At 37.2% G+C, this 15,268-nt stretch overlaps 1 protein-coding gene across 1 annotated transcript in view; it reads right to left on the minus strand.

Annotated features, from left to right (window-relative positions):
• The window catches only part of PASD1 (PAS domain containing repressor 1), a 94,702-nt gene that overhangs the window by 50,990 nt on the left and 28,444 nt on the right, over positions 1–15,268 (minus strand). Inside the window, exons 2-4 of the mRNA XM_064482895.1 lie at positions 12,498–12,652; positions 8,809–8,897; positions 6,630–6,719 (exon numbers count right to left, since the gene is read on the minus strand). Of these exons, the coding sequence (XP_064338965.1) occupies positions 6,630–6,719; positions 8,809–8,897; positions 12,498–12,652 (334 nt within the window). The remainder of the gene's footprint in view (positions 1–6,629; positions 6,720–8,808; positions 8,898–12,497; positions 12,653–15,268) is intronic.

Genomic DNA, 15,268 nt, shown 5'->3' on the forward strand with positions numbered 1-15,268 from the left:
TTTCTTATTTCAATGAAAAACAAAGGGAGAAGGAAATGTCAATATCTCCCTACACCAAATCTACCAACCTATCTGCTCCTGCTTTTTTTCTTATTTCACTGAGTAAGCTTCTCCCTAAGTCTAGTGCACTGTCTTTGTTCCTCTCTCAACTATTCAAGGACATCATTCCAGAAAGTCTCCCCATTCTCCCCACATCATCAAACTTTCCCTTTCTCCTGGGATTTTCCCATAGTATGCAAATGCTATATCAGAGATGCTTTAATAACTGTCATTTTGCAAATGAAAACAACAGAAAATTCCCCAAATCCAAAACCTTCCTTGACACTACATCCTTTCCTCCAGCTCTGTTTCTCTGGTTCACTTTAGAACAAAAATTCTTGAAAGGAATTACACTTGCTGTCTCTAGTTTCTTCACCTATCACTCTCCCTCGAAACCACACTAATCAGATTTTTATCCTAACCACTCTATTTTTGCAAGGTTGCCAATGACCTCCACTTTGCCAAATTCAGCACTCCATTCTCAATCATCATCTTACCCAACATCTCAGCATTTGATACAACTGATTTCTCCTTCTCCCTTGAAACAGTTGTTTGCTTGGCTTCCAGGATACCATACACATATGGATATCCTTCTGCTTCAAAGGTTACTCCTTCACAGTTTTCCTTGCTGGGTCTTTCTCCTTTTCCTGAGTACTTGGCATTGGACTACCCAGGGCCTCATCATTGGACCTCTTCTCTTACTGCACTGTCTCCCTGCGTAGTCTGTTCCAGTTCCATCTCATTAAACACCATCTAACTATCAGTGACTCCCAACTTCTCATCTCTAGTCCAGACTTCTCCATGAACTCTTCTTGGTAAACTAAACTTGGATGTGTAATGGGATTTCAATTTTAAGGCATCCAAAACAGTGCATCTGATATTTTCCCTTGCAAACCATGCTTCTCCCTCAGTCTTACTCATTTCAGTAAAGGGCACCATTTACCCACATGCTTGTCCTTGATTTGCCTTTTTCCTCTCAAACCCCAAATCCAGTCCATCAGCAACTCTGTTGGTTCTACCATCAAAATACATAAAGAAGCTGTCTAATTCTCACCACTTGGCTTAAGCCATCATTCTTATCTTAGATGACTGCAGTAGCCTTCCCTGATCTCCCTGCATCTATTTTTGTCACACTCTTGCTTCTACTCCATTTTCCACAGAGCAGCTAGAGTGATTAATTTAAAACATAAGTCAGACCAAGTCATTCAGAAAATGCTCAGCATTTCCCACTGGCTACCCAAGTCATTCAGAGGAAAAGCCAAAGTCATCTTGGGGCCCTTAAACTTGCTCTTCATTCAGCGTGAAACACTCTTTCTCAGATACTTACTTCATTGAAGTCTTGACCCAAAAGTATTTTAAACAGCATGAGTTCCCTGACATTTTCTTCCTACCTTTGTTTTCATACCACTTATCACTACCTGACATCAAGCCACATGTATATGTTTATCTGTTTATTATCTGTCTCCCTCAATAAAATATGAATTTCATTAGAACAGAGACTTTGGCTGTCTTATTCACTGCTACATTCTCAACACCTAGAACACAGCTTCACACAATTGAGCACTCAATAAATATTAGTTGAATGAATGGTTAATGCTGTACCATGTAGTTGAAATATGGCAACATGTGAATAAACTATCAGACATTGAGTTAAGTAATGAGTTTTTAATGTGATAGGAACAAAATAATAAACAAAGTATTCTGTGTAGCTTAATAATGTTTTTGGGTGATGAACCACAGATTCAAATGATTTTAACTGATTAATATTAATAATCTGCAGTAAAAATTCAGAAATATGTTTTTATGGCCCATTTGTAGAAGCCAGCCTATGAGTTGGCCAATGTTCAAATTAGCAGATGGATCCTGTCTCAATCAAGAAAAAGCTTGGCTCAATTCAGGGCAGAACCTTAATTTAGCACAGAAAACATTATGAAATTAACAGGCAATAGATTTTGACAATGAAAGTCACACAGTAAGAAACTGACTTCCCAAAAGAAATATTTTTCATTAAACTAAACTTTTTCAATAAAAATGCTTTCATTGGTTTAGTTATAAAATACACTTTAGGTACCAAACCAAGTTATCTCTGGTCAGTAGAGACTACTCATTTATTCATTCATCTAATGCGTGATTAACAACTGCTCCATGTCAGAACATTGTGCTAGGTACATTTACACTAACTAGCTCACTTAATACCCTGTGAAAGGAAGAATTATCTTCTATTTCATTCATGGAGAAATTAAAGCTGGTCCAATTGTTGAAGGGTCACAAGTTCAGAGATGAGATTCACATCCAGCTGCATCCAACTCCATATTCATTTTTCCATCCACTACACCATTGCTGCCTTGACTCCAATTTGCACCAAGAGCAGCCAATTTGCTACTGGGCCAGTTTTTGCATTTTAAATATTCTATGTGAAGTAATTTATTATTATTTTTTGGCTGAGACTTATGAGAGTTAAAAAAGATGAAATTGACATGTTCATTATAATTTAAATGAACACATAGTTCAGCAGGACAGATGACACATGCACAAACAATTATGACGCCAAGTATAAAATAATACTCTAAGGAGAGGTACAAGTGCTAAGGCTTACCAGTTCTTTCACTGGTAGAAGAATGCAGGATAGCATTGCCACTTAAAAAATTCAAAGTGAACAGTCTTCAGATATATGTATATATATGCATGACTGGGACATTATGCTGTACACCAGAAATCGAAACATTGTAACCTCAATTAAAAATATTTTTTAAAGTGAGCAGTTCTTTTAATAGCATACATTCCCTTGGATGGAAAACAATGGCAATGAGTTTCTTGTTAATTAACTACATTCTTTAAGGAAGATGACAGTGACAATGAATGCTTTATCACTGACCACCAACTTAAAACAGTGGTCCTAACAATCATTCCAGTGACCCTGCTTTATAGTTAGACAAAGGGCAGAGACCTGAAAGCATTATCAACACCATGTTATTTTTGTAAATCTTTGGCATTTGCTCTCCTTATTACACAAGGCAGAAGGATCAAGGTACTTGGAGCTTAATGAAGCAAGGACAAATACTAGTGAAAAATTAAGGAGATTTTTTTAAAAGCCAAGTTTGCAAATACCTATTAGTTGTCCCACACATATTAGTAAGGTGAGTCTCACTTATGCCAAAAAAAGAATAAAGAAATTTACTCCACTCCTTGACATTTAATGAGAATTGAGGCAAGCAGTATCTTTTTTGCTGGCAGAGACATTCACATTAAACCTGCATTAGAGAACTGTTTGGCTGTATAGGGCACCAAGAAGGATAAGAGCCTAGGTACGAGATTTGGACTACATCCTGAATCAAACAAGACTCATCATCAGTCTCTACTATGCTGTAATCTTCGCAGGGAGAACAGAGCAAAACTCATCACAATTATCACAAACTAGCCATATAACCTATGTTCAAAATTTGCTAAAGTCTTTTTATTATTATTATTGAAGTACAGTCAGTTACAATGTGTCAATCTCTGGTGTACAGCATAATGTCTCAGTCATGCATATACATACATATATTTGTTTTCATATTTGCTAAAGTCTCTTAAAAACTCCATGCTGAAAAACTCTTTCCATGATGAAATGTGTATTTGAAAAGTTTCCTTTGTTTAGAAATTATAAAAGATAACAAGCATGTGTTTTACATTTTTGAGGGGAGTGATGAGGTAGGGTGCATAGAAAGGCAGGCTGCTTGGACAGGAAGTAGTGAATATAAGTAACTGCAAGTTACCGCTACAAGTTATTATAAGTTTTTCCAAAGGGAAAACTGTCAATGAAATCAATAATTGGGAAAATGTGATGGCAGATTTCAGGCATAAGCTAAATGCCATGATAATGATATTAGCCATCATTTTAGTCATGGTATGTTTTATAACATCATAACTTGACTTTTCCCATCTTTTTGTCACACCTCCATCCAATCCATCAGCAAAACTTATTTTACCTCCAAAACACTGACTACTCCACATCCACCTTAATGCAACCCATCACCATCTATTGCCTGGATTATTGCAATAGCTTTCCAAGTGGACTCCCCACCTCCATGCCTACTCCCATAGCCTATTCTTAATAAAAGAGCCAGAGTGATTCTGATAAAACTTAAGTTCAGGTCACTTCCCTCATCTGCTCCTAACCCCCAAGTGGCTGGGAGGAATAGTCAAAGTCATTACAATGGCCCTAAACCAGGTGGACCTCTGTTACTGCTCCGAGCCTCTCACCTCCTACTATTTTTCTTTTTGCTCACAGCACTGCCTCTTTACCATAGCTTTTCCACAACAAGTATTTTCCTGATTTCATGCCTTCTCCCTTGTTTTTGCATTTGACTGGAATGCACTTGCTCCAGTATCCACATGCCATTCAAGTCTCTGTCCAAATAATTAGATGGGCCCTCACTAACCACACCATTTGTAATAGCCCATTTCTGGTCACTCTCTAAGTAGTATTTTCCCCCATTTACCGATGAGAAGCCAAAGCTAACATAGTAAGTGAGAGTTAAATTTTAATCTCCAGATTATTTGACTCCAAAAACCAAGTTCTTTCCACCCCACCATGCTATCAGCTTAGAGTAGCCTAACAGACAGAGGTGCCTTGATTTTTACTGAAACTATAGACTCCTGGAGCCAAGCAGATACTCTAGAAATGGTTTGCTCTCCATATTAATGTAAGAGCAGTGACTTACAAAATGAAATTTTTAATCAAAGCCTAGAAAATATTGCATGGTTAAAAATTAAGATGAGATAGCGTTTAATGAGGGGAAGTGTGAAATTGTGCCTCAGGAATAGTTCTTTTCAATCCTGTTTTACAAGAATATATAAACTCATTCCCATTTAATGTTTATGTACAGATGCAATAGTTATAGCTTTGTTTTTAAGTATACCAATCTCAGGTTACCAAGCCCATGGTTTAAGATTAGTAGTTCAAACCCACTACCTTAGGGTGACTATGTATGCTATGTGTGTATGTACACGTGTGTGTGTCTGTGTGTGTGTGTGTATGTTACCTCAAACACTGAAGGGTGAAAGAGCCTCTTAAGAGTGAAAATTCTGAACCAAAATACAAAAAGAATCAAGGATAATATTATAACATCATCACTGTGAAAAATCTTCATGTTTAGTAGGAAAAAGTCACCAGCCTCAATCAATGACCAATTTGGTTTAAGTAATATCTAATACCGTAAGAATTTGGGTAGTTTTCTGGTCTTCACTATAACAAAATTTAATCTGTAATTTAATCTGTAACATTAAATTAAATTAATTTAATTTAATCTGTCTTTCTTTTAATATAGATTTAATAAAACCATTCTCCTTCTATAGTTACTCCTAAGTTCAGTTCAATGAATATCTCTTATATTTGTATTTTATTCAGCTGTTTTGGCATCCTAAAATATAAATTAGATTTGAAAGTGTAAACTGTTTTCTAAAGGAAAGGAAGAGAATGAAAAATAAAGAAATGTATCATAGTATCTTTAAATAAAGAGAAAAGAATAGAAAAGCTCTCTGAATTTCCAAGTGGGCTATGCAACATGCTGGCCTGAAAAGCTTTTTATTCTAGTGGAATAAGATCCTAATAAGCTCCACTTCTAACTTAACTAAATGGTAATTTAACAAAACTTCTATTACTTTACATTTTCAAACTTGAGTGCTATAGATCTGTGGGTCAGGGTTCGTTAAGTTCTTAGGACAACTCTGTGGAGTGAGGAATATGCAATGAAAGCAACAATCCAGATGTGATTAACACAACCAGCCAAGTGACAGATTTCAGGAGTGGTGGCAGTGGTGGTGGATGTCTTCACACAATATGAAGATAAATAGTACTTTCATATTGAACTGATATATTGGTTAGGCATGCAGACTGAAGATCCAGAAAAAAGTTTTAAGAAATCATATATTCTAAATCAATGGTGCTATGAAGAAATAGAAATTTTCCTGACAGGGATACAGTAACACCAAAGGTTTCAGAAATGAGTAACCAATTTTGAACATCAGAGACTCTAACTCATGTGTAGCTGTCTCCAGGGATACTTACAACATTGTTAAATTATGCAGTCATTTCTATTTTTTTCTAAATGATATCAGAGTTTCTTCTTCAATATAAAGAAACAAAAAGCAAATCCAACCTGGAAATGGATGCCATGAGGCAGCATGAACAAATCATGACATTCCTTGTTGAATGAGTATGTGGTGGACTCAAGACATGTACAAAATCAAATACGTTCATCCTGCTGAGGGCTGCCATGCAAAGTATTCTCCTTAGGGAGTCTCCACTGATTCAGAGAAGACTGTCATTTGACAAACCACGGTCTTCTTTGGAGATCCCCTTCAGGGTCAGTTTACAAACCACCCCCTACCTTACACATACACACACACTGTTTCATTACCTCCGATCATTTTAGAAGTTTGTTTTTATACTTTTAAAATTGAAACCAATTGAGAGGACAACAAAACAGGTGCACGTTTTAACAACATTGAGAATGTCTTCTCTGATGAGTTGTGTTCTTCCGAAAACAAATAATGAAACTCTAAACCACACACCGACTGATCCTTTCCCCAAAGCTGGAAGAACTTACTGGTACATGGCCAAGGAGAGAAAAGACGTTTTCAGCTGCGAAAATTATCACTCCATCTGTGCTCACGATTATCATAAAGCCATCTAATGACTAATGAAGAGAGAATAATAATGTAATTAAATAATGGAACAATAATAAAATGATAGCTTTATTTCTAAATCCATACATAATTATAATCACAAGCTGAAAATGTATTGTGGTCCTTAAATATCAATAAAGCAGGCACAGGCTTAATTAAAATTCCATTATTCTGACTCCTACACAGAATCTACTTAACCTTAAGCATGAGATGTTTGTCAAATGATGTGTCACTTAGACAAACAAATTTCAATGTACACCCAATTAGCACAAAACTCTCCAACACACGCTAGGAAGATTCATTTCCATGTGTAGGTTGTTTCATGTTTAATTCAAAATTAATTTCAAAACCAGTAAGAATATTTTGGAGGGCATTTTCACTTATGGTTACTTTAACCATCTATTTATAAATACGGGTAGTGCAACCCCTTTCCTGCTATATAATGGATTAGATATACAGACAAATGCCTCCTGGTAGAAAAGCTTAAAATGATGAATAAAATATGTAAAAACCTTCTATTTCAAAACAGGGCCAAGCTTACAGTAAAGTAAGGGAAACAATCTGATATCAGAAATGACTACAGCATGAGAATTCAGAGGTAAGAGGATACTGGAGCCTTAGGAATACCTGCGCCACACTGATGGCAGAGAGCTTGAGGGACAGAAAGCAAAGCTGGGGCCTGCACAAGGTGGGAGGTGAAATCACAGACTCCTGCATAAAGCCAGACCTCCCAAAGGGTAACATTCTCAGCAGGCAAAATAGAAAGATCTTATACAGAAAAGGGAGGCAGGGAATTTGTATCTTGCCCATCTTGCCTCAACCTCAGCTCTGGCTAGAAAAGGAAAAGAAAAATGAGTCTCATCTGGGAATTGTTCAACAGAAGCCCACACTCACAAAGAGTCGGAGCTGGAATCAACAAACTACCTGTGTAACTGTCAACACTCCACACTTATTATTGACTTTAAAAGCGTCCTGACCCCAGATAGCTAGTAAAAAGAAATTGAAAGCACTTCTAGAGAATAGTCTTAAAACCAGGGCTCAAAAAATTCATATAGGTAAATTTACAAATAACATGAGCTTATAACAAATGATTAATAAACATGGGAGAAATGAAAAATCATGAACAAGGGGCAGTATAAATAATAAAATGCAGAATCAGATTCAAAAACTGCAGATACTGGAATTATCAGAGATAGAACAGAAACTAAGTATGCTTAATATGCTTAAATAAATTCTTAAAAGGATTGAAAATATGATGAAGGAACAAAAGATTCACAACTGACTAGGTAGATTTTGAAAAATCATCAAGAAAAATGTCCAGAAATGATATCATGAAGATAAAAATTCATGTATAGGTTAAATATCATGGTAGAACATAACTGGAAAGATCATTTTTGAACTGGAAGACAGAGCTGAAGAAATGACGCAGACTGCAACTCAAGGAGACAAAGAAATGGAAAATAAGAGAAATGAAATGACATGGAAAAGAGAGGGAGAAAGCACACTTTATTCTCACAACTCTGTGAAATGGAGATGTTTTCCAGGGAAAGGAATCAAAGCTCAGAGATGGTAATTCTCTCAAGGACACATAACAACTAAGTGACATGTCCCTATGTGTCTGACTCAAAAGACCAGGGTCATTCAGGCTTAAGTTTGTGGCCTTTGAAGTTAGTGAATCTTACCAATTTCTTTGGAGCTAGAAACCATAAACGTCTCATGACCTTGAGGAAAACAATAAGACTTAAAGGCTTATTCCATAGAGTCTAACAATCGGTGTTGAGTGAGTCTACCAGATAATTACTTAACTTGCCACTAACCTATGTAAAGAATTGTTCATTTTCGTTGTCACTCGAGATCATAGGGTTCAGCTGGCAGAAGGATCTGGGGAATCTATTAGTAATGCAGGGTCCTGGCCTCAGCAGGATTGAGATTTTCATTCAGACAGTTTAAGGTGAGTCCTAAGAACCTGTATTTTTACCAAGCTCCCGAGGTAATTCTGATTTGCGGGGTCTCCTAGCCACACTTTGGAAAACACTCTTATTTATCTTCTATTGCACGTATTCCACATATGAAGTAATCAAAGAACAAATCCCTTCTTACTTGTAGAGTCATATGGTTGAATACTTCATAGCTTTGAAATGATGGAATCCAGCTAGATTTTTCTTGAGACATTTCTGGATTGACTTTGCCTTTTTAGAAAAAAGAAGAAAGGATTAAAATTAAAACGTCACATTAAAGTGATTAGCTTATGGGTATTAGATTTTTCAAAGTTATAATTGGTTTTATAGAAAGACTCTCATGAGAAAATTCTGAGTGCTAATGAAGGATCTGATGTAGAATAACTAACTGCTTATAAATGATCATAAACAAACTGTTTGGAATTGAAAAAGACCTTGAAGATCATCCAACTCAATTTCTACTATACACATTATGACCACTCTAACAATTTTTTAATTTTCAACCTCCAGTCTTTCCTTTCCTTGATTTCTTTAATGACTTCTATCTGAATTCTATCAAAACCCAGTATTCATCATATGCCTGATATGGTACAGGCTGTGTCAAGTGCTGTAGATGTATTCAGGCATCTAAAATCTTCCCAATCCCTGGCCAAAACAGGGAATGCCATCATTTAGTTTCATCTAATTAAGCTTTTAGCAGGGGCCCTTAACTAGAAAATCTTTAAGCCTCATCTTGGAACTCTCCAAAGCTGTTGACACTCTTCTATCTGCCATATACCCTTATCCATTCTTGAAGATTTTCTGGTTTTTCGAATGAGCAGTGTTTCAGCTCTTGTGCTCACTTGGAGCCTTTACTGTCAACATCTGCCCCTCTCTACCTCCCCCAATCCCATCTACTCCACTAAGTTCACTAATTCAGAGACCTCACTAACCAGCCCTCCAGTCTCCAGTTATTTTAATGTATGTTAACAAATGTTAGTTTCTTCTCCTCACAAAAATGTCACAGACCCCTGGCATAAGACTTCGATCCCTATCAAAAATATTCAATCTCTTGACAAGGACAATTCTGAAAGCAGCACTTGCTTTCTTGGTGGGCAGGCATCTCCAATTCTTTCCCATGAGAAGATTTGGATAAGAAGGGGGCCAAACATGAGCAGAAGAGCTCCAGAACCCTCACTAAAGGGGGAATGGGAAGTAGGTGTGTAGTTACGTAGGAAGTAGAAATAATATGAAAACTAAACCATGCCCATTGCACGACTGCCTCAATATTGTGATCTTGATTACTGTCCCAGACTGGAAACTCAATTCTCATCACAGCTCCTCAAACTTAGGAGACAACCCATGACACTCTCCCACAGCTGATTTCAGAGGTCATCTCTTCACTAACTTTCAGCTCCACCTAGTGACTTTCACCTCCTATACTCCCTGCAAAGAAATCAAGAAGACAGAATAGAGTCCATATATTTTCAAGAAACAAAACCAATGTATTTTATAAATCAACTATAAAGGGCTTTTCTACCTTACTATTACCCATGAACTTGTTCTTGTTTTGCTTCGAGGGTGGATACCATACCCAATTCTTCACCCAAACCCTAGGGTCCATCATAGTCCTTAACTCACAACAGAGACTCAGTCATTCTTGGTAAACTGAAAATCATTCATCATTCATTTATTTAACAAATATTTGCTGGGCTCCTACTATGTACCCTACTCTGTTTCAGAGGCCCAGGACAGAGTATGAACAAGACAAATAAAGTGCCTGTCCTTTTGTATCATACAGACTGATGGGGGAGGTAGACAGATAACCAACACATAGACAATGGAACCGGTGATTCTATATCTCTTTAAGTACAGTAATTTAGACTGGTTGCTCAGGAAAAGCCTTGCTGAGAAAGTAACAGCTGAGCCAAGCTCAGGAATGACAGGATCACAGCCAGGTGAAAACCAGGGTGCAAACAAAGCATCTCAGGCAAAGGAAGCAGGAAGTACAAAGGGAAGCAAGAAAGAATTTGGCCTATTTAAATAACAGGAGGCCAAAGGGGCTACTGGAGGGTGACCAAGGGATAGGGTAGTAGTAAATGAAGTCTGAGACATAGGCAGGAGCAGGTTATGTGGGGTACATGGTAGGGATTTGGCATTATTCTGAATGGAACATGAAGTGCTTTTAAGCAGGAGAATGACATATGTTTTTAAAAGATCATTATGGATCTTTGTGAAAAATAGGTCAAACTGGGGAGTGAGAGCCAAAGCAAGAGAGTCTTGCTTGGAAAGCATCTTCAAAAGAAGCAGACAGTGGTGGCCTGGATGAGATGGGCACACCAAGGCTGTGGAAATAGGCTGAAGTGGATGGATCTGGGATATCTTTTAGAGGTAAAGTCCAAAGGATTTGCTGATGGATTGGGTGAGGAGGTGAGAGAAATGGAGGACACAAAAATGATTTCCAGATTTTTAGCTAAAGCAGCTAAAAGAATGGTGGTACCATTTACTGAAATTGGCAGAACCAGACATGAGAATGTGAGGAATCAGGAGTTCCTTAATGGCCATGTTACCTTTCCTACTACAGATCCCTACAGATCCAAGTGAAGAAGTCATGTAGGGAACTCTCTCACTGATTGAATAATGAGTGTGAGCTGAACAACAAGGTCTTACTGTATAGCACAGGGAACTATATTCAATAGCTTGCAATAGCCTATAATGAAAAAGAATAGGAAAAGGAATGTGTATATATATATATATCTCTGAATCATTACGCTGAACATCAGAAACTAACACAACATTATAAATCAACTATACTTCAGTTAAAAAATGAGTGTGAGTCTCAAATATGGAGCTCAGGTATGAGGTCAAGGATGCAGATAGATTTGAAAAGTGGAGGGCATTGATACCCAGGTGGCACTTCAAATGAAGGGACTGGATGAGATCACCTAAGATACGAGCATAGATATAGCAAAGGTCCTTGAACTGAGCCCTGGGGCACACTGATGAGTAGACATTGAAAAGAGAAGTAGGGACTGCAAGAAAAGACAGAGCAGGAATGTCCAGTGAGCTCAGAGAGATATCAGAATACAGTTATTCAGTTATCCTGGAAGCCAAGAGAAAAATGAGGGAGTGGTCACCTGTCAAATGTTTTTGAAAGGTCATGAAAGATGAGGACAGTCAAGGAACCGATGGATTCAGCAACGTGGAGGCCACTGCTATTCCCGACAAAAGTAGTTATACTGTAGTGGGAGGAGCTCCAGCCTCAGGGAAGTGGGCTGAGGAAAGAATGAGGCATGAGGAAGTGGAGACAGGGTCTAACCCATTATTTCAAGAAGTTTTGCTGTGACGGGGGCACAGAAATACGGTGACAGCTGGAGGTATCATGGGGTCACAAAAATATTTTTTTAAGGTAAGGGATGTTTACAGCACAATTACATGTTTATGGGCATAAACTGCTCAAATTTTTTGATTCACACCTACTTAAGTACTATAGGTACTATTTTACACCCTTAGGGCCATGTTCCCTCAGCAACATTTACTACATGGCTTCAAGTGCTTACGATACAGCAATTTGAATTACTATTACCCAGTATACGTCTACTAATTCTCATTTCTTTGTTCCACCTTTGCATGAATCTCAATAATATTTTCAGCATTGACCATAAACAAACTTATGAATAGGGAGAAACTAAATATCCAGGTATTAGAAGGTGCTTCAGGAGCTCATCTCATCATTAAGCCCTCCAAAAGATATTTGAGGTAAACGGAGAGATCCAGCTGTCTAACCCACAACTCATTTTCAATATGGCTAATTGAAAGCTATAAGGATATGTCAGGGTGCTCAGTTCTAACCTTCATTCTTCTGTGAAAGGGCGGCAGTGCTCTGTGACATTTTAGCTCTGTCTCCTTTCACAGGATAACCATGATTTTGCAGCATGGCACGCAGTTTTGTGAAGATGACATTGATGTGTTCCTTCCTTTTATTTTCAGATTCATCAACTTTATCCCTAATTGACAAAAAACAATCAAGTTTTATTAATAATAAAGGGAGGGCTGGAATTCAGATGATGGAACAATGGATGGGGAGAAATAAGAAGAGAAAAAGGGATATGTTAATGTCAACATTTGAGCAAAAATCCAGTCCCTTGATAACTCATAAGAAAACAAAAACTGTCAATATTAAAACAAGCAAATGAAAGCCAATCTCACATCCTTTAGACTGTGAGGTCTTTGATGGTAGGTTAGGACCATATCTGTCTCCATATCTTCCATAGCAAAGCACAGTGGCCCATGAATTATATAAAATAAATCTAAATTGATTTGAATTTAATGATGGGTCTTTTCATCATATATTCTTACCTACTTTTACAAGAGAACTTATTATTAAAGAAAATTATTTCTAAATGATCTGTAATTACTCAAGAGGCTCTCTCAAAACCAGTGCTCCTTCTCAAAGAGAAGGCTGAGCAATAAAATGCTAATTACGTTTTTTTTAACCTTTATAAAAGACAGACTATATTGAAAAATTCTGACAAAAACTTTTTGATTAGTGTACTGGAATTTACTTGAGATTCTTGAATTGGAAAAAGAAGGTAATTTATTTTCTCATATGTAAATGAATTTAAACTCAGCCAAGCCAAGGTTCCAAAACAGGCTTCTCAACCTATCAGGGAGTAAAATCCATTTATTTACTGTCAGCTCTGGGCAGCCGCTATGCAAGACATGGAGGACACGGTTTGATGAGGAGGCTGTCAAGCACATAGGTAATGTATTAAGTATTATAGTAGAGTTGGGGCTAGGGGGTATGGAACACCAACCAGAGAGATCAAACATCCCTGAGTGAGTCAAGTTTCCCCGAGGAAGTAGGATTTTACTAGATGTGAAATGGGAGTAGAGGGCAGGGGAGAGGGCTTGGACAGAAATATCAGTCAGTTATGAATTTATACCTCTTCTCATTTTCTCTCTCATGCTCATCCATTATCTGGTGATGTAACAAAGAATTCTGAAATCAAAGTGGAGCAACATTTTACTAAGAAATCAGTCCATGATGAATCCCATAAAGCAATAAGACTAATCAAAATTCTCAGTTGCGTAGCATCTTTCCCTCAAGGAATGCCTACTTCTTTTAAAGATAGAATTTCATTAAGTACCAATTACCTTCTCATATGTTATGTAGATGTTGAAGACTTGCTTCATTGTGTGGTCCCTAATGAATGAATGTTTGTCACAATAACATTACAAATGAATATATTTGAAAAAGTCACAAAAACATTCTGTGAAGTTACATAACATAGCCCAAAAGTCAAATATTTGTAGATTTAATTCCATACCCTTAAATTCCTCTAATTTCCACTAATTTCAAGAACACTTAATGAAACAAAGACAGACGTGGGTTGAAAGCTTCAGATCTAGCCACAATATCATACCACAACAGACAAAATCTTCATTTACTGTTGATATCATGGAAATCCTGGTCATATAAGAAATGACCCTGAAATCATAAAACTTCTCTGCTTCAAATTGTATAATTAGACTCACATAACACCTCAAGGTCTAAATCTCAAGATAGAAGTCAATGATATTCAAATACATGTGTGTTAAACAAGAAGGAGTAGCAAACCTCTTGCAAATGCTCGCAAGAAAATAAGAGGAAGCTCAGGGGTCAAACACTGAGAAGACTCTGAGAACAATTGGTGAGTATACCAACCTGTGCTATTGTGGGGATGGAAAAAAAGCACAGCTATGCAACGAGGCAGCTTGGGCATTAGATGCCCTCCTGGGTGAAGGAGAATCCATGTGGGGAATTGAAACTAAAACCCACCACCCACTCCCTAGGTATAACCCAGACTCCTAGAGGCTACAGTTTCATTTAGAAAATCCTTCCACTAGCAAAGGAAGAAAACAAGGAAGTTTGTACTTCTTGGTCTGTTCTCTGCATGGAGGAAAAAAGGGTGTCATTAGACTGAGTCAATCTTAAGGTTCTGGGAGAAGCAAAGACCAAACCATTCTAGAGAGATACTCTCTAAAGCCAGGTTCTACAGAATTTCCACAGATAAGGCACCAGCTGAAGATGAGCTCACCATCCAAAATTAGAAAACACGTAAGAAAACAATCTACCATGTTCTAGAATTAGGACACACACATACACCTTCCTTTCCTCCAACAGTATGAGATCTCCAAGAACTTCATAATTGAAATATCTGAAAGCCATTATAAAATAATTGTTCAAAATATTAAAAACAAAAATACAAGGAACTGAAAATATGAAAAAAGACAAAGTAGGTGTAAAAAAGAACAAACGAGAAATTCTGTAGAAACACGTTCAACAAAATTAATTTTAAAAGGATGGATCAAGCAATATATTAAGATAAGCCAGATGAGAAAATTAGTAAATGGAATACAGATATGAGGAAATTTACCATATTACCTTTATAGAGAGATAATAAAATGGAAAATATAATACAAGAGGTTATGATGCATGAAGGATAGAATGGGAAGGCCTAGTGTATCTACTAGGACTTCCAGATGAAAAGATTAGCAAGAATGGAGATAGGCAGTAAAGAGCTAATAGGTGAATTTTTTCCAGAATGGAAAATGTGACCCAATCTGGATAAATTCAAATA

Source organism: Camelus dromedarius, chromosome X (genome assembly GCF_036321535.1).
Source record: "Camelus dromedarius isolate mCamDro1 chromosome X, mCamDro1.pat, whole genome shotgun sequence".
Lineage (NCBI taxonomy): Eukaryota > Metazoa > Chordata > Mammalia > Artiodactyla > Camelidae > Camelus > Camelus dromedarius.